The sequence below is a fragment of the Scyliorhinus canicula genome, chromosome 19 (assembly GCF_902713615.1).
Source record: "Scyliorhinus canicula chromosome 19, sScyCan1.1, whole genome shotgun sequence".
Classification (NCBI taxonomy): domain Eukaryota; kingdom Metazoa; phylum Chordata; class Chondrichthyes; order Carcharhiniformes; family Scyliorhinidae; genus Scyliorhinus; species Scyliorhinus canicula.
Genome location: NC_052164.1, coordinates 44,369,109 through 44,389,929, shown reverse-complemented (window position 1 = coordinate 44,389,929; position 20,821 = coordinate 44,369,109). Strand labels below are relative to the sequence as shown.

The following is a 20,821-nucleotide window of genomic DNA, read 5'->3' as shown; positions in this document are numbered from 1 at the left end:
AAACCTGCTTTTCAACCATCAGGAAACAATAGTATAAATAACAACATAGAAAAAGCAGAAAGGACGCACATTAATCACAAAATGTGATGTCGCTGCCCAAAATGATCCAAAAGGATTTTCTCTTTGTTATATAAAGATGATAAATAACTTAAATACATTTTAAGATTTTATTTACCTACAAGCTGTACATGTGAGGTAGAAAAATAATTTTTATTTTCCCTTAGAGCATCAACAGATAAATTATTAAAGCAATGGGTTCTGCCCTGGAATTCTTAATGGGTTTTTTTTTCTGCATCTACAAACGGGTCATGGTGCACGATGAGGCTTATTGTCTGAGAATCCACAACCGCAAAGAAATAGACAAACAAGCTTTGACATGAAGTGTGTCACATTTCATAACTCTTTGGTGTTGGCGTTCTAACAGCGAGTTAACCCTGATATCACACTGCCTGCCCTTGTGGTTCTAGGTCATGTATTTTACTGCATTGAATCTCTCGTTGTTACAATAGCATGCTTGGCATGACGCACTGCCAGTGATCCACTGCGACTTACCATATTCCTTTTATCGTTTATTTCAATGGGAAATAAATCAACGGCGTTAAGCATCAGGGGGCGACTTTCTTATCTGCACTGCGTTAAGTACCCTGGTTAATGCGTTTGCAATAAATTCCCATCGGCGTTATTGTGGCATAGTCCTTGGATATTTAACAATAGTAATGGTGCTGTATAAGTGCATATTGTTGTTGTAGTGGTTGCATCCAATTTATTTCACATATATAATTTATTCTAAATAGGTTAAATGCTTGTTAAAATAACCAGGAATCTAAAAATATCACAGAGAGGAAATTAAACTCTAAGCATGGCTAACCATAAAGTCCTTTGCTGAGTTGAGTCTAGAATTTCTCCATGTCAGGTTCAGAGCTGGTCTGCTGTGTTACACACTTCTCTCAGGTATTCCTGAGCATATCACAAGTACTTTGAAAAAGGCAAGTACCACCTGGCCAAAGGTCCGTTCATGTACAGGGTAAGTAAAGATTCATAACTTGGATTGGAGTTTAAAATTAGTGGCCTATTACAAGCATCGAGCACTTTACAACTGGCTGCTGAGCCTGCAGGACCTGCTGAGTCCATCCCGCATTTTCTGTTTCGAAGAAGTTAAATTGAACCATAATACCACCACAGTGCAGAATGAGGCCATTCAGCCCATTGAGTCTGCAACGCCCCTCAGAAAGAGTACTCTACCTAGGCCCACTCTCCCGCCCTATGCCTGTAACCCCGTAACCATCTACCCCGTACACCTTTGGACACTAAGGGGCAATTTAGCATGGCCAATCCATCTGACCTGCACACCTTTGGACTGTGGGAGAAAACCAGAGCATGGGGAGGAAACCGGTGCATACATGGGGAGAACGTGCAAACTCCACACAGTCACCCAAGGCTGAAATTGAACCCTGATCCTTGGCGCTGTGTGGCAGCAGTGTTAACCACTGTGCCACCAGCACGGTATTTCAGATCTCCAGTGTCCGCAGTATTCTGCTTTTATCATTAAAAGGGGGACCTCACTGAAAGGTATTTGAAAAGGGGAAACTTAACGGGATATGGGGAATGAATAGGGAATTAGGGCTCGAGCTTGAGGAGTCAATGCCAGCACAGGCAATGATGGAATGAATGGACTCTTCTGTGCAATTAATTCATGACATTTTGTGGGACAGCAAAAAACTTACTTGGCTTTTGGCTTCATTAATCCTCTTGTTGATCAATTTATTAACCAAAATTGCTAGCATGTGGCAAACAAAACTTCACAGATAATCTTTTTATTTCTCTTTTTCAAAATTGTTCATAATAAAAAGTTATTTAAAACTGTATTGGTCGAGGAGTGGCACAAATTCCGAAGATCAGCACGAATATGGGAGGTCATTCTGCCTATCTTAATTTTTCCATTCAGAATAAGAAATTTACATCTCCCCATCACATAGCCTGATTGAAAGGCATTCAGTCAAAGTTTTTCTCTTTAACACTATCCTTCCCAGAGACCAGTATTCATCATCCTATCGTGAATATGTTTTCCTTTGCATCTGCCTTAAATAGTCCTCTCATCATTTTTAACCAAGGTTCTTTGACCCTACTAAATTATAAAGTGCTATTAAACCCTAATAAATGGTTTGCTCAGACAAGATTATATTTGGAGTTCTTCATGCTGAATGGAAGCTAATCAGAACGGTGGGTACATATTTTGATTTTAAACAGTAACTGTGTCTGAGTTACATTTGTGTTCACCTGCAATCGGCTCGGCCTGACAGGGTCAATAGGCAAACAAATGGGGGGCACAAGGTTTCCAACGGATTTTCATCTGCTGCAAACCCATTTTTCAGGTGAGAAATAGGTGAATGAGCAGTTGAACACTTCAGTTGAATCCAAAATGAACTTTCTGTCTTTTGATCTAGGGAAGCCTCATTCCAGCACTTGTGAATAATGTTGCCACAATGATTGGATCTTCCAGATCCTTTCCTTCCCTAAAACAATAATGATCAAAGAACATAGGAATGGTGGGCTATCATTCAGGCCGTCTAGCATGTTCGTCATTCAATTAGAATATGGTTCATTTGTATCTTAATTCCAATTTCCAACCTTGGTTCTGTGACTGTTCATACCCTTGTCAATAAAATACTTTTTTCTTTTAATTTAAAGTATCCAATTCTTTTATTTCCAATTGAGGGACAATTTAGCGTGGCCAATCCACCTATGCTGCATATCTTTCCGTTGTGCGGGTGAGAGCCATGTAAACACGAGGAGAAGGCGCAGACTCTACACGGACAGTAACCCGGAGCCGGGACTAAATCCGGGTCCTCAGTGCCATGATGCAACAGTGCTAACCACTGTGCCACTGTGCTGCCACCAAAAAACACTCTTGAGTATCAGTTCCAAAACTGTGTTGGATGTCTCAACTGCATTTGGGGAAGGAAGTTCACTGGTAAACTTGCATCATTGGAGGTCCTGGGATCTGTTGAAGAGTATCCATTTACTATAATCCATCTACTCGCTGCCTGAAATCTAAAAAAGACACCGCACTGTCACCAATATTTTCATCTCTTGCTTTGTTTTGTTGAAGAGTGTTGGGTCGAAGTCCATCTCTACAGAATTGAGAATAGTATCCAAAACACAACAGTTTGCTTCTGAAAACGAAACTTGATACATATCTTCGAATGCTCATCAGCAGAATCAAGCAATCCAAATGTGCAGAGCACAGTTAATACTGCACACGTCACTCAACTGATGTATGAAGAAGTCCTCATGAAATATCTATCACATTCTATGCATCTCCACCGCATACCAGATATTCAAATATAAGCACACTTTGATGCAGGTTTTGTTCTATGTTGCCATTAGAATTCAGGGGCAAAGTTATTTACTACACTAGGGTGTGTTAGTGGAAATGCATCTATTCCAGTTTAGATTCAAAAATAAACTTTAAGCTTCTTACAATAGTTTGTAAAAACTTGTACAATAAACATCAGTATTTACATTATGGACATGCACCAGTTACCACATTTTAAATAATATATCCTAATTTTCAAAAAGGCTAGTATCTCTCCATTCCAGGTACTTGTCTCTAGTTTTGACAGCTTGCCTGTATCTTTGCTAACTGTGAAATAGGAAGGTTCCAACTTGAGTCTGAAGGAAGCCACACGTGAATACATTTTCCATTTCTATTTTAAGTATTATTAAGTGACAAGAAAAGGTTCCCAAAGTTGACCTTGGCTTCTTAGATAAATAAGAAGTCTTCATGGTCTCTTACGTTTTTTCAAGATCAAGAAGGAAATTGATAAAGTTGATCCAAGCAAATTTCCCATTGCAGCGATTGACTGGGATATCAGAAGATGCAAATTTTAAAATGAGCAAACTATCAGGAATTTCAGGCAGAACATTTTCTCCCAAAGGAAAACAGATATGTGGAATGAAAGACGGCTCAACGCAATTCTTAAGAACAAGGGGTTGACAAATGGTGTCAGTTAGTATAGGGCTGATGCATCAAGAAGAGGTCAGCCTTGTGTTTACCAGGCCATCCTTAAGTGGTTCAATGCTCGGGAAAGCGGCTTAGACTTTGTGATCTTATAAGTTCATAAGATAGGTTCATAAGATATAGGAGCAGAATTTGGCCATTCAGCCCATCGAGTCTGCTCCACTAGTCTATCACAGCTGATCTGTTCCTCATCTGCTACCTGCAATGTTACAGACCAAGAGCTAGATTGCAAAATCAGCCAGACCATCGCATCCCTAGAACACATGACCTAGGGGCAGGAGTAGGCAATTTAGCCTCCAGAGCCTAACACCCTCACTGTGATCATGGCTGATCCCACCCTGGCCTCAACTTCACCATCCTGCCCATTCTACATAACCCTTCAACCCATTACCAATTAAAAATCTATCTAACCCCTCCTTAAGTTTACTCTTAATGATGACAAAACTCTCACTGCAATGGTGAGACTGACAGCTACATCGCTAGACATGCACAGTTAAATGTGGAAAGCCAGAAGTTGATGTCAGTGATTCCTGCACCTTCTCAGCATGTCCTACTGAAGCACAAAGATGGAAATCATTATAAATTATTTGAGCTTACATAAGCTTCCACTTTTTGCACTGTAATCTCACTGTAAAACTCCTTGAAGAAGTTATGCTTTGTTGATGAGATGTAATTAGATTTCTAACAGCATAGCAAATCATAATTACTTCTGAACAACTTATCTGGTTGTGAAAAGCACATCCAATATTTGTGGAATGTGACATTTCTCCATTATGATAAAGGTTGCATAGGTTTTAATGTAATAAAAATTAATTAAATATTGTTTAAATATTTATTTATAATATTTCAGCTTCTACCTTAGCCCCATGTGTATGTTCCAATCTTTATGTTACTCTCTGTACAATGATTAAAAGGAAAGGATTATCATTGCATTTTACTTCCTGGTTTTCTGTCTATTAGAAAGTTTAAACGTGATTGGCTTTTTAGCCTGCTTGATGGCACCATTGTTGCTATCCCCCACAGTTGGTTCCAGAATCAAATTAATACAGGATAGGTGAAATCCACACCATAGGTGAAATCCACACCACAGAGATTGCTGGAACATTTTGGGTAGCTTTGTTCAAAGTCTATGAACAGAGACAGTCCCCTGCTGACTGCAATAACCTGGGCTCAATATTGCTCTATTATAGGCAGAGCCACTGCAATACCGCCACAAGAACACGATTTGGATCAAACAAGTTTTAGAGGCAGATTTTATTTCTTGTGACAGTAAGATCTGTGGGGGGGTTTCTCTCCAGACATTATCTTATCTTGTTCTACATTTTGTTAATTATGGCTATTTTTCTAAGGACTTGTGAGGGTCTGTAAATGAGTCATTCCAGCCTCATGAATTTGTGATCATACCCAGGAATCTGTAGCCTCAGAGAACTTGGCTCATTGCGTATGCATTTCATTCACAGAATGCTATGCAGATGACTGAGTGGCAGAACAAGAGAAGAAACACAGGGACAAACCTAGATAAAGGTTAATGCTGTCCTGGGGGCATGTTGGTTCAAACCCTGTGCAGAGGTTAAACAACAAACCTCCATCAATCTGATTGCAAGATGAAGGCTCCTTTGAACAACTGTGGGCAGAGGAAGTTGCATAGTCCCTCTCACACCCTGCATCATAGGAAGTTTTTGTTTGCACTCCTTGTGGGTTGCTCCAAAGATCACAAGTAGCTTTTCCATTCCCCAGCACCCATACTTTCAAAGAGAACATGCTCAATCAGTCAGACTACCTTTGAGCCTCATTATTTATTCACTCTTTAACTTGCAGTGTAAGGCGATCTTGTGTGGCGTCTTTCAATTTGGCCGGTTCTTGAAATTCCAGTGTCCATTTTTGACTGCTCTAAAGCTTGGGTAATTCTGGATTTTCCGAATAAAGATACCTGTGTAAAGAATTCTAAACCAGGATTCTTTAAACTGAAAGCACATGCAGTTTCAGTAATAGGGTCAACGAGGTTTAGCTCTGAGCTCTCCCATGTGTCTGTCCTGCGCCTATACAACTTTGTCTCATTGTTACTAGGGGCCACAAGCCACAGCTGAAGTTACAATTTACTTTCTTATTCTCTCATTTGCTGTCTTTGTCCCATTGTCGCAATTGCTTATTTGTTAGTGTTTGCAAGTGTAAATCTCTTCTCTTTGCGAACACTGCTGACACTCCACATAGCAGCACCACTGCACTTGACAGTGACAGGGCCTATTTACCAAGAGACTCTGGGTGTTATGGCCCTGCCCACAGCACATACTTTCGCAGTTAGTCTCCTTCGAGCAGACCCTGCCAGCGGTGCCAGGAGAGTATTTACTTGGTCGACAGAAATTTGGGGAGTCCTCTATGTACACCAGGTCCGTAGTCCTTGGGATGTGATTCTTCAAGGTGTAACTGTGCTTTTTGGGGCTGATGAGCTCAGTCTCGCCTGTGGCATCATTGGTGATACTGTGGACTCTAACAGCAGTTTCATATTTGAGCTTGAGAAGTTTGCCTGTTTCATGAAAGGATGAGAGTTGCTTCCAACAGGTTCGAACTGCACAGGACCCAGATACACCATGGCATTTGCACGTGGTCTTCAAACCACTTTTCACAGCCTGGAAGAGAGAGAACAGCAGTGAGTAGACAAATAGACAACATCATCTTGCATGACAACCATTAGATTCATCAGTTAGTTCAATTGGCTGGGCGGCTGATTCATGATGCAGAGCCACAGCCAGCAGCATGGGTTCAATTCCCATATCAGGTGAGATTACCATGAAGGCCCTGCCTTCCCAACCTTGTCCCTCGTCTGAGGTAGAAACGGGAGAGCAGCCAATGGGACAATGGTGACTTTCATTTATTTGTATGAGGAAATCCACACCTCATTACTTTCTAAGCAGCTCCAGAATGAAGGGAACTGTCATGTTGCGGTTATTGTTACTGGAATTCCAATGCAGAATCCTAAACTAATGACCTAGAGGCAGCAGTTCGAGACTCAGTGTGGGCACTGGTAATTCGAATTCTGTTACTAAATAAATGCAGCACAAAACGTTAGTGTCTATATCGCTACCTCATTGCTGTTACAAAACCCATCTGATTCACTAATGTCCCTTGGGTGAAAGAAATCGGCTGAATTTTCTTTTACAAATTTAGAGTACCCAATTATTTTTTTTCCAATTAAGGGACAATTTAGCGTGGCCAATCCACCTAACCTGCACATCTTTAGGTTGCGGGGGTGAAACCCACGCAGAAAATCTGCTGATTTTAAACAGTCTGGTCGATGTATGATCCTGGACTGGCAGCATTGGGTTAACTATTAATTGCCTTCTGAAATCATTGAGCAAGCCACTGGGTTTCGGAAGGACAGAAAATATTTTCTTCCTGGTAATGCTTACGTGCCATGAATGATCGAGAAGAAATCCGATTGCCACAGAATCAAAAAAATGAATCAGGGTAGAGTGCTCAAAGCAATGTGGCAACCTCACTATGTACAGATTGCCGCCTTTGCAAAGGGAAATAGTTAGCACTGGTTCATTCCATATATGCTTTCCCAATATGCTGAGACATGGGAATGCACGAGAGTGATATTGAATTCAGTCAGGTAGTTAGCATGGAATATCACTGAATCAACATTGGGGCCAGGGAAGAATCTCACCAAATTCCTGTTCTTGGAAGTGCTTTTGGAATTATTTTCCTCCCCCAGATTAAATTAGCTGAGTCCATGACAGTGTAGACCATCCATGGCCTGTATGAAAGGGGAAAGGCGCCATTGTCCCAGACTACCATAGGCTGCTTTCCCCTTTAAGGGGGAGATATGACTGGTGGTGATTTAACCGGAGGTTCACCACACCTCAGGCGAGGGGCAAGGTCGAGAATGTGGGTCTTCATGGATAGCATCAGCCAGTACGGAGATTGAACCTAAACTGTTGGCGCTCCGCATCACGAGCCAGCCATCCAGCCAGCTGAGCTGACCAACCTCTGCCTGTATGAAGGAGTAGGTTCAATAGGTCAGATGGGCTTTTGTTCATTCAATCTTTTCTTCTATCTACAGTAATATAACATTTAGGGAACTCCCAGTACAATATCATAACAAGATGTCAATTAATCAACTTGTAAAATGGCACTTCAGAAATGTACATGTCTTGAAGGTCTCTGAGCCACGTGTTTCTCGATGGCACCCCGTTGTCAATGAGACTTCCTATTGAAGCCATCCCACGCCGCCGGGATACCAGTGGGCAGGAGTGTGCTGCCAGCAGGAAAAGAGAATCCCAACAACCGGAAAATTCCAGCCACTGTCTCCTTGACTCCTTACTGTTTTTCCAGTCATGCAGATCATTAATCCATAGACAAATGAGTCCAGATTTCCGTAAAATCATTGGCTGGGATTCTCCGAACCTGCACCGCATCGGAGAATCCCCGGGGGAGGCGCGAATCCCGCCACGACACCGGCTTACCTATATGTTCCGGCAGCGTTTTTCGGGGGCCAGTGGGATTCCCGGCACGCAGGTCGGGGGCCGTTGACAGCGGCCCCTCCGGGCCCCGATGGGCCGAGTGCCCATCACGTTTTGCCCAGTCCCACCGGCGTGGGTTACTCACCTCACACACGGCGGGACCTGGCAGGTAAATGTGTGAGGGCCGTCCGTGAGGTGGCCGGGGGATCCGACCCCAGGGGGGCCCCCACGGTGGCCTGGCCCCAATTGGGGCCTACCGATCTGCGGGCGGGCTGGTTACCATGGGGAGCCTTTTTTCCTCTTTGTTGGGCCCCTGAAGGGCTCTGCCATATTGCCCAGGGGCCGGCGCGGAGAAGGAAACCCCCACGCATGCGCGAAAATACGCCATCCGTTCTGCGCATGCGCGGAAATATGCCGGCCAGTCCGCACATGCGCGAGATCATGCCGGCCGTTCCACGCATAGAACATAGAACAGTACAGCACAGAACAGGCCCTTCGGCCCTCGATGTTTTGCCGAGCAATGATCACCCTACTCAAACCCACGTATCCACCCTATATCCGTAACCCAACAACCCCCCCCCCCCTTAACCTTACTTTTTAGGACACTACGGGCAATTTAGCAGGACCAATCCACCTAACCCGCACATCTTCGCATGCGCGAACTCGCGCTGGCCCTTTGGCGCCGGCTGGAGCTGGGAGGAAAGCTCCAGCATCAACCTAGCCTCTGTGAAAGCTAAGAATTCCTCACTATCGGGGGCAGTTGACGCCGGAGTGGTTAGCGCCGGTTTTCACGCTGGCTTAGGGACAAAGCCCCATTATTGCAGAATCCCGCCCATTATTGGAAAATTCACATATGATTTCATTTTGTATCCTTGATGAAAATAAGGGAGTGGATGATTTGTCCCCTCAATCCATTGCACAATATTTAAGTACAAATGAAGACTGATAATGGAATGTGAGCAAAATGTTAGAACGTTAACACACAATCAGCAGGGCTGAAATAGAGCAGGTGGGATCTCCTGTTATTTTTGAAGCAGTTTTGTCTATTTTTCCAGGGATCATAATTACAACACCAAATTTAGATACTGAGAAGAATTCAAATTCAGTCGGGCTATTTGCCACGGTTGACGCAGCCAGTTTAAACTTTCCTGTCCTTTCACCTCGGGGCCTGTGTTTGAATCTAGCCCACATCATATTACTCTCACTCTTGTCTGTCAGGGTCATCAGCTAAATTGATTCAGGGCAATTCCAACCCAGTTTAAGCCAGCACACTTGAAACTGCTGATAGTTTGAAGAAACATGCTTTCAATTGGGGAATCATGATTGGTGTTTTTTGAATATGGTGAGGGCTTACATGGCACTGATCACAAAGGCCATGGCACCGATAGTGTCCATTCCAACATTAATATAGCTCATCCTGATAAACACAAAGAAACCAACATTGCAACGTTGCAACTGACATCTGAAAATTAAGCTCCTTTGAATTTTAACATGTAAATTACTTATAATATCTTTCTGCACTATTTTAACAGATGCTTTTGCCTGCTTTGAATAGAAGGCAACAAAGCGATCCTACGTTATAATTTACATGGGATTCCAAAAGGTTTACTCACTTTTTATTTTATGTAAGCGCACTTTGAACAGGTATGGCTTTAATAAGCCAGTTCGCCAAACGTATCGCAGTCAGTGGTGGATTAGAGGGGCTTCAAATCCCAAAGTGACCATCTCTTGTTTCCTGAAAGCATTGCACTGCTTTGCTCTCTTTGCATAAACATGCTTTATCCTGACTAATGCCTTATTTGCAGTCCTTTGCAATCAGTCAGTAAATACACTTCAGGCAATGTTTCTTATCAGACTGACAGCTAACCTGCTAACCTCTGCTCCCAGCCTCCTACTATATTAGTACTTGGTACCTGGTAGCTGCAATTAAAACACAAAGAACCCGGGCTGGAAGGTACTATTAGCGTTAACTTTTAATATTTTCCGGTATGAAATTCCTGTGGCCAGTAATTTAACAGACAGATTAATCCCGTGGGTTGTATCTCTACGAACATCGCACATTGTTTCATCCAGGGAGAGGTTTGCTGGTATTGATCATTCTTGACAGTTAGAAGATCTCAGTGCTTGTCATTTTTCTAATTACTTCCCTTTGAAAAAGTAAACTGTCTATATACTGTAGAGGTTTAGATTGGCAATGATGCTGTCGTGACTGACGGAACAATGGCTTTCTTGGAAGGCAGCTCACGTCAAGCACAAATAATTCCACTTGCAGCATCTTTCAAGCAAGGACCCAAGGAATTCTTTTTGATTTACGGGCATTTTTTTTTTCAAAGCTTTTGCTGTTTTCCTTTTTAATGCTGTGCGCTATGAGTAAAACGGTGGCAGGTAGAATTAAATAGGCCTGTTCAGGCTCATGCTTGTAATTCCCCACCAAGTGAATTCCTGATCTCAGCCTGGGGGTAACAGCAAGCTGAGCCCTACCATTTTCTGCACACAGAGGCTTTGAACGAAGGGCAGGAAAATCATCTCCAAACTATCATCTCTTCACAGCAGCAGCAGTCCTTCAAGTTCAAAATGTTACATTGATCAGAAACCTTCTTTGTGGGCTATATTATGTTTCATCCTTAAAGTACAAGCTGTCGGAAGTTCGAAGTGACGAGCTTATGAATGCATACTGGTGGACTGGAGCTTCGGATAGCAGCGATGCAGATGAGGAATTTAATTAGGGTGGTCAATAGGCTCAAGACATCGTTCCGTTTATTCATTTTAATGGGACCCAGTGACCCAAATGCTCAACTCCTCCATACGATCAACAGACGTCCAAAGCTCTGCACCAGCAAACTTGTCAAGGCTGCCCAAAAATCAATTGTCACAAATGGTAGAAATTAAAATTTACCTTTTTGAATGCAAGTGGAAGAGCGGGAAAAGGACGCGCTCAGAACAGACAGGCTTAACTACCTCACACAGGGACTGATGAATGCACTGAGCAGACTGGTCAGTATCACGGAATAGGTACTGTCAGCAGATTCAAATTCAGAAAGGAGTTGGCAGTTTCTTGTCAAAAGGAATTGACTGGAGGGCCCAGAGATCCAGCTTAATAAAGGAAGAAACAATAAGATGGACAGATGTGGTCATTTCCTTTGCTGAAATGACCTATTTTATAGACTCTTGAAGGCTCCCATGACTAACCTGAGTGCATGGGAACCAGCACAGCAAATGTTGTAAATTACGGCTGCAAGTTCCTCCAAATTGGATTTCGGCAGGTGGTGTGAAAATGCTGACTGGGATTGTTCAAGGAGACAGGGAATGACAGAGATGCTGAGTAAGCTTTAAAACTTTTTAAAAAATAAATTTAGAGCACTCAATTCATTTTTTTCAATTAAGGGGCAACGTAGGGTGGCCAATCCCCTACTCTGCACATCTTTAGGTTGTTGGGGCAAAACACACGCAAACACGGGGAGATGTGCAAACTTCACACGGACAATGACCCAGGACCGGGAGCAAACCTGTGACGTTGGCGCCGTCAGGCAGCAGTGCTAACCACTGCGCCACCGTGCTACCCCAGCAAGCTTTAAAACCTTCCCACCCAGCTGATTCACAACTGACATCCATGAGGTTTATACAATTTATCTTCCACTTTTTTTAATAACTTGTTCAACTTAATTTTGGATCCAACTTTCCAGGAAGGGTTTTGTAAATATGCAGATACATACCAGATCCCAGACTCCCTGATCAGAATGATTATATGGGAGCAGGGGTCTGGAGCCAGTTGTGTTACAGTGCCTGCACTCTCGAAAGCAAAAGGGGACTGCCTCACCTTGATGCCCACGTTGGTATTGTGCATATCGACTCTGGCTCTCAGGTCCTTGCTGGCTTTCCTCTGTCCCAGGAAGTGCTTGATGAATTTAATGCTGTATTTGAGGTTGTCGCCACAGCCACCCCACTGCCAGGCTTCTCTGTTCTCCAGGTCTGGCGACTCGTCACAGGTACACCGCTCCATTCGGCCTGAGCTGCAAGCCTTGGCCAGTGAATGGGTGAGTCCAGCTGAAGAGATGGCAAATAGGAACGCCGTCTCCTTGAACCCTGAAAGTGAAGGAACAAAATGCAGCTGAGCGTTAATGGGACCATATGTTTCAGCTCACTGCGTGACGGATTCAAAAGGAACATTGATCATCCTTTTCGCCACCAATACCACATCATTTAAAGAGAGATTTTATGTGTAAAACCTCTGGTCAGAGGAAGATTGTAAGCAACCATTTTGTGGGGAGTCCATCACTCACTCACACTACTTCCTGGTCCAGCAATGCTTCAACAATATTCTCATCCTTGTGCTCAAATCCTTCCATGGCCCCACCCTTCCTTACCTATGACATCTCTGTGAGCCCTTGAATCCCTTCAAGAATTCAGTTCTCATCCAATTCTGGTCCGATCATTCCCGATAGCTTTTATTCCACAATTGGCAGCCTTGCCTTCAACTTGTCCACTCCCTACACTTCAGAATTCCCTCCCTCACCCTCTCTACCTCACTTCCTTTTTCAAGATGCCCTTTTAAACCTGCCACTTTGACCAAGCTTTTGGCGACCTGTCCTGATATGTGGCTTGGTGGCGGGTTTTGTCTAAAAATGCTCCAGGTGCAATGTTTTGGGACATTTTATTATTTAAACACGTTATATAAATTCAAGTTGTTGTTGTTGAGTCCCAATGCAGCGACATCAGAAACTCCATTCCATAATCGCAGACAAGACTCGCCATTCAAACCTTTAGAGTGAACCTCCATAGTGTCATTGAGTAGAAACACTTAGACCCGGGCTCCTCTTGGTAACCAGATATAAAGCAAAAAATGCAGGTGCAAATGTTTTTTTGATAGAGATATTTACAGTTACACTGATGTTTTGAAGATATTAGGAAGAGCAGAAAGAATGATGAGTCTTTGATAGAAAACACCATGCAGCAACTAGAGCTGAACATGTCTCGTGTATGCAACATTCAGTTCACAGAGATCGTATGGGTAAGTAAGTATTGTAAGGGTACTTCCTGTCGATTCCTTTATTTCACTTTCTTTATAATTTTTTTAATAAACAGTTTATTGAGGTATTTTTGGTATAATAGCAACAACAAAATAAACAATATATATGAAACTATAAACATAGTGCAAAAGCCGTCTCCCTCCCTGGTCCCACCTTTCACTTTCTTTATTTTTGCTGTTATCATTTTTGATCCATGATGCTTAATGAACATGCATCTTTAAGTCAAGCATCACAGAGGCACAATGGGTAGCATTGCTGCTTCACAGCTCCAGGGTCCCGGGTTTAATTCCGGCCTCGGGTGACTGTCTGTGTGGAGTTTGTACTTTCTCCCCATTTTTGTCTGGGTTTCCACTGGGTGCTCCACAGTCCAAAGATGTGCAGGTTAGGTGGATTGGCCATGCTAAATTGCCCCTAAATGTCCAAAAGGTTAGCTGGAGTTACTGGGTTACGGGGATAGGGTGGAGGCATGTGATTAAGTAGGATGCTCTTTCCAAGGGCTGGTGCAGACGCAATGGGCCGAATGGCCTCCTTCTGCACTGGAAATTCTATGATTCTGGGACAGCGGGCTAATTTAGGGGGGGATGCCATTTACGGGAGCGAGGGATAGGTTTAAGCTTTTGGGGATTCAGGTAGCAAGGGAATGAACAGGGTTCCATAAGTGGAACTTAACAAAGCTGGTGGACAAGGCTAGGGAGGATCTTAAGAGGTTGGATACACTGCACTTAACGTTGGCGGGGAGGGTCCAAGTGGTGAAAATAAAAATTCTGCTGAAGGTCTTGTTTATCTTTCAGGCTCTCATGATCTTTATACCAAAGGCCTTTTTTCGGAAAGTGGACACGATCATTTCGCACCTTGTATGGGCGTGGAAGGTGCAGAGGATAGGGAGGACCTTGCTACAGAGGCAGAGGCAGCAGAGGGGGTTGGTGTTGCTGAACCTGCTTCATTATTACTGGGCGGCGAATGTGGACAAGGTGCCGCAGTGGTGGGGAGGAGAAGGGGTAGAGTGGGTTAGGATGGAGGAGGAATCTTGTGACGGGTCTAGTTTGAGGGCTATGGTGACAGCAGTGTTGTCCAAAGTGAATACAAATTGCAGAATAATGCACACCTTTCTATGAAAGCAAAAACATGCAAAACAAGATTCAGGCTGGTGCATGGCAAAAAAAAAAATTCGAAATGGGGATCAGAATTCTTGGTCTGAAATTGTTGAGCTCAATGTTGAGTCCAGAAAGCTGCAAAGCACCTCATTGGAAAATGAAGTGCTGCTTATCGAGCTTGTGCTGAACTTCACTGGAACATTGCAGCAGGTATAGACACAATGTGAGCATGAGAGCAAGGTGGTCAATTCAAATTGGATGTGGCAGGAAGTTCGGGTCAAGGTTGTGGACTGAGCGGAGGTGATCTGCAAAGTGGTCACTCAATCTGCAATAGGTTTCCCCCAACGTAAAGATGACGGCATTGCGAGCAGTGAATACAGTTAACGAAATTGAAAGAATTACAAGTAAATCACAGCGTCAACTGGAAGGGTGTTTGGTGCTTGGACAGTGAGGGGAGAGGAGGAACAAATGGCAGGTCCTACACCTTCTGCGATTGCATAGGAAAGGGCCACAGGAAGAGGATGAAGTGTTGGGCGATTGAGGAGTGGAGCAGCATGTCATGGAAGAAATGGTCCCTTCAGAATGCTGACAGGGGAGTGCGGGGGAGGGGAAAGATGTGTTTGGTAGTTGGCAGAACTGGGGAGGATAGCCCTTCGAATGTGGAGGCCGGTGGGGTGGAAAGTGAAGGCAAAAGAGACCCTGTAGCAGACCCGGAAGGGAGGGGAAGGTATGAGAATTGACCAGAATTGCGGGAAATGTGCAAGGTTTGGTTGAGGACTCTGTCACCAACATGAGGCTTGTCTCAGTTAAGGAAGTCATATCAGAAGTGCTTCTGTGGAAGGTCGCACAAACAGCAAAGATGTGAAGGAGACTGAAAAACTGAGACCATGAAGTGGAATAGAATCCTTACAGGAGACAGGTGTGAGGAAGTGTAGTTGAGGTAGCTGTGGTAGGAGTAGGTGGGGTTATAATAGATATATGTAGATAACTATCAATTATTGTTTATATCTCACATCTAAATGTTTATCATTTTCCATGTTAACCCAATGAACTCCTTGATTGGATAATACTGAAAACACAGGCAGTCAGTTTGTTACAATATGTTGCCGAGCTTCCATCAGCTCATTCTCAATATCATCCTTTCCGCACAAGCAATCGAACCGCTAGCAATCGCGCTCAGGGCAGCAAAAAAATTGGAGGGGGATCCAAAGGGGAGGCATAGAGCACAGAGTCTCACTCTATGCAGATGATCTGCTCCTCTACATCTCGGACCCACAAAGCAGCATGGACGGAATCATCGCGCTCCTGAAAGAGTTTGGAGCCTTCTCGGGCTACAAACTCAACATGAGCAAAAGCGAGATCTTCCCAGTACACCCGCAAGGGTGGGGGGGCCAGCACTAAAGGGGCTGCCGTTCAAACAAGCCCGACACAAATTCCGCTACCTGGGGATCCAAATAGCCCATGACTGGAAAGGAATCCACAAATGGAACCTCACCAGCCTGACGGAGGAAGTGAAAAAGGACCTGCAAAGATGGAACACACTCACACTCTCCCTCGCGGGGAGAGTCCAGACGATCAAAATGAACGCACTGCCCAGGTTCCTCTTCCTGTTTAGATCCATTCCGATCTACAACCCCAAGGCCTTTTTCAAAGCGCTGGACAAACTTATCATGGCGTTCGTATGGGGGGGGGGGTAAAAATGCTAGGATCCCAAAGAAGGTCCTACAAAAAACAAAATCCGGGGGGGCTAGCCCTCCCGAACCTACAATTCTACCACTGGGCGGCAACAGCCGAGCGAGTAAGGGGATGGATCCAGGAGCCAGAAGCTGAGTGGGTGCGTGCGGAGGAGGCCTCCTGCATGGGGACCTCCCTCCGGGCCCTCGCCACGGCAGCACTCCCATCCCCACCCAAAAAACACTCCAGCAGCCCAGTGGTGACAGACACCCTCCAATCCTGGAACCAACTGCGGCAGCAATTTGGCCTGACTAAAATGTCGGACAAGGCTCCCATCTGCAACAACCATAGGTTCACACCAGCACTGACTGACGCCACCTTCAAAAGGTGGAGGCAGGACGGGGGGACACTGACAGTCAGGGACCTATACACGGACGACAGGATCGCAACACTGGACGAACTGACAGAGAAATTTCGGCTAGCCAGGGGGAACGAGCTACGGTACCTGCAGCTCAAAAACCTCTTACGAATAGAGACAAGGACGTACCCACAACCGCCACGACAGACACTACTGGAAGACCTACTGGACACAAGTATCCTAGAGAAAGGGAATTGTAGCGACATGTATGACCGACTGGTAGAAAGGGACGACACCGTACTGGACGCAACAAGAAAGAAATGGGAGGATGACCTGGGGATTGAGATAGGGTGGGGACTCTGGAGCGAAGCACTGCATAGGGTCAATTCCACCTCCACGTGCGCAAGGCTCAGCCTGACGCAACTAAAAGTGGTACATAGAGCCCACTTAACAAGAACCCATATGAGTAGGTTCTTCCCGGAGGTGGAGGACAGATGTGAACGGTGCCAAAGAGGCCCGGCCAACCACGCCCACATGTTCTGGTCTTGCCCCAGACTTGTGGAGTACTGGACAGCCTTCTTCAAGGCTATGTCCAAAGTGGTGGGGGTGAGGGTGGAGCCATGCCCGATAGTGGCGGTCTTCGGGCTTTCAGACCAGCCAGATCTATTCCTGGGGAGGAGGGCGGACGCCCTTGCCTTTACCTCCCTGATCGGCCGCCGTAGAATCCTGTTTGACTGGCGTTCAGCAGCACCGCCCAGAGCTGCAGACTAGCTGTCCGACCTCTCGGAATCTCTCCAAATAGAGAAAATCAAATTTGCCATCCGAGGGTCAGACGACGGCTTCCACAGAACGTGGGAGCCATTCATGCAATTGTTCCGGGACCTGTTTGTGGCCAACGAACAAGAGGAAGAATAGTCGGGTGGCTTAGAATCAGGGGAAAATGGACAGGAATCGGGGGAAGGTAGCCGGGGGGGGGGGGGGGGGGGGGGGTACGGGTTCGTTATGGGGGTTTGATGGCTAGCTAAGGCCCAAAACCAAAGTGTAAATAAATGCCAATAAACATGTGCCTCGGCCATATTGGGGAATGTAAAATATGTATGCCGGTTAAAGGTGGCGGCCACAGTTGTTATTATGAAGATGCTTACCTGTAAATATACATGTCAATTTTTGCGTGTTTTTTTTCTAATAATTTGTAAATTGTTGGATATAAAATATGAAAATTCAATAAAAAACATTTATAAAAAAAAAACATTTTGTTTTTAAAAATCATCCTTTCGCATAATATTTGTATAGATGAGCATATATTGGCATAAATCTTTACTCACTATTGTCCTAAGGAGACTTGTGACTAAAATATGATGCACTTTAAATGTCCCCACATTCTGAAATAAAGCTTTGACGAAGAGTCATCCAGACTCGAAAAGTTAGCTCCCTTCTCTCTCCACAGATGCTGTCAGACCAGCTGAGATTTTCCAACATTTTCTGTTTTTGTTTCTGAAATTATCGTCGGATTCACATCAGAGCGCCGAATGGGTGCACACAGAGCAACAGTTACAATACACAAAAGCAAGCCTTAAAACTACAGGAAAGTTATGGCACAGAATGGGGCCATTCAGCCCATCATGTCCACACCAGCTGAAAAATAGAAAACTATTCTGCCCATTATAATCCCACCTTTCAGCACCAAGCCTGCAGGCTTGCAGGTTACAGCACTTCAGATGCAGATCCAGGTACCACTGCAAAGAGTTGGGAGTCTTTGCCTCCACCACCAAACCAGGCTGCAACTTCTAAACACCCAACACCCCCTGGGTGAAGACATTTTTTTCTCATGTCTGCTCTAATCTTTCCACCAATCTGTGCCCATTGGGTTCTCTGCTAGGGGAAACAGGGTACCCCTGTCCACTCAATCCAGGCTCCTCATAATCTCAATCAGATCTCCCCTCAGACTCAATTCCAAGGGAAACAACCCCTGCCTATCCAATCTTCCCTCATAGCTGCAATTTTCATTTATATAGCACCTTTCATGACCACTGGACATCTCAAAGTGTTTTACGGCTCTTATAACCTGCCTGAATCCTATTGGCTGGGGACTATTGGTTATCCCATGATTGTATTTTAGTTTATTAACAGTATAAAATACAGAAGACAGTACAACGAGGACACCAAATACTTGGCAGCCAGAACACACTCACCAGCTCACCCCCCCGACCTACATCAGCGGAAAGGCTCACCAGCTCAGCCCACGAGAAAAGGCCACTCCAACACAGAGCACAGCGGATGAGAGAGATAAAAACATTCCACCCCTCCCAAGGGGGCACAATTCATGGTTATCTCATGATTCTTGGGGAGTATGAGCTCCCCCAATGAGGGGGCATGGATCATTAGTAGTTGTACCTATATAAATAGAGCTGGCCAGTGTGGTACCGGCTAGAGAACAAAGCAATGGTGAACTGTTGCTGCTGTGTACATATTGTTGTCAATAAAGTTACTCCCTGTTTGACTCAACAAACTCATGCTGAATTCTTTGTGGCCAATGAAGTACCTGTACTATTGAAGTGTAGTCACTGGTGGCAGACAATTTGTTGCAGCAAATTCCTCCAAACAATAATGTGATCATGATCAGATTCTTTTTATTTATTCATTCATGGGATGTGGGCATCACTGCAAGGTCACATTTGTAGCTCTATCGCTAATTGCCCGTGAACTGAGTGGCTTGGTAAGCCATTTCTGAGATGCATTTAAGAGCCAACCACATTGTTGTGGATCTGGATTCACATGTAGGCCAAACCAGGTGAGGACGGCAGATTTATTTTCCTGAAGGGACATTAGTAAACCAGGTGGGTTTTTACAACAATTGGTGATAGGTTTGTGGTCGTCACCACTACTGAGGCTCTCAATTCCAGATTTTATTAACTGAATTTAAATTCCATTAGCTGCCGTAGTGAGAGTTGAACCCGTGCCCTTAGAGGATTAGCCTAGGTAGGCCTCTGGAATACTAGTCCACTGACATCACCGGTACACCACTGTCTCTGTTTTTGTGATGTAAAATGAGGTATAATTATTAGCTAGGACACCAAGGGTAACTCCCCTGCACTTCTTAAAAATAGTGCCATGGGGGCTTTCACATCTGAAAGGTTAGGTAGGGTCTTGGTTAAACATTTAATCCAAAAGATGGAACCTCCTCAGTATTACTGGCCTTGACCTTCCTGCTTAAGTGGGGTTTTAAACCAAAAACTTCTGACTCAGGTGCACAAATGCACAGCCTGAGTTCACACACAGACCTTAGATTCATCTATGCAGCTGGAAACATCGGAGTCACCATCCAATTTCACTTTTTTAACATCTTTGAAATCGTGCTGCATTCAGGAAAAATCGTCCAACAGATTCTCTCTCATTTACTTATGGCCATGTCAATTCTTTTTTTATATAAGTTTAATTCTTTTTTTCCAATTAAGGGGCAATTTAGCATGGCCAGTCCACCTAACCTCCACGCAGACAGGGGGAGAATGTGCAAACTCCAAACAGACAGTGACCTGGGCCAGGATCGAAAATGAGGTAGCAGCTACCACTGCGCAACCGTGCCGCCCATGTCAATTCTTTTTACCTTATCACAGATGCATGAAATCAGCATGAAAAAAGGACAAATTGTTCTGAAAGACAATGTCCCTTTAAGGCTTTCAGTCTTCTGTTTAAATGTGCCCATAAAACTGGATACTGCAGACCAACTATTGATCAGTCGCTCTGTACTCCTCCAAACGCGGCAATTTAAAAGAGCGCTAATATTTTAAAGGATGCTGTCTTGTGTTTCCTGGAGTTTTCTTAAGCTTCAGTACATGTTGGGAGTCTTGTTTTACATCCTGTAAGTGGATTGACTGTTGCAGCATGGGGTATCTCACAGCCCAGATTGGATCTTGGTTACAACATAGCCAGCTGATCTGAGCCAGGTGTGTGGGAATGTATCAGTTGACCTCAGCATCCCCAGGCTATGCAGCGGGCAATAAAAACACACGGGGTTCCTTAACCTGATCACTATCCACTGACCCCTGCCCCCAATAGAAAACACACCTGTGCAAGGATTTTCAGAATGTCCAAATAACCGACAGAAATTCTTCCCTGGAAATCGCTGAGGTTCTGCTCTGCTGTCGTGGATGGAACCGCACCCACCATTGACCAAGGCCAGAGAC

General features: G+C 44.5%; 1 protein-coding gene across 1 annotated transcript in view; it reads right to left on the bottom strand.

Annotated features, from left to right (window-relative positions):
• Positions 1 to 5,260: 5,260 nt before the first annotated feature.
• LOC119954328 (protein Wnt-9b-like) overlaps positions 5,261 to 20,821 on the bottom strand; it is a 40,332-nt gene continuing 24,771 nt past the window's right edge. Inside the window, exons 3-4 of the mRNA XM_038779463.1 lie at positions 12,302 to 12,567; positions 5,261 to 6,648 (exon numbers count right to left, since the gene is read on the bottom strand). Of these exons, the coding sequence (XP_038635391.1) occupies positions 6,175 to 6,648; positions 12,302 to 12,567 (740 nt within the window). The 3' untranslated portion in view covers positions 5,261 to 6,174. The remainder of the gene's footprint in view (positions 6,649 to 12,301; positions 12,568 to 20,821) is intronic.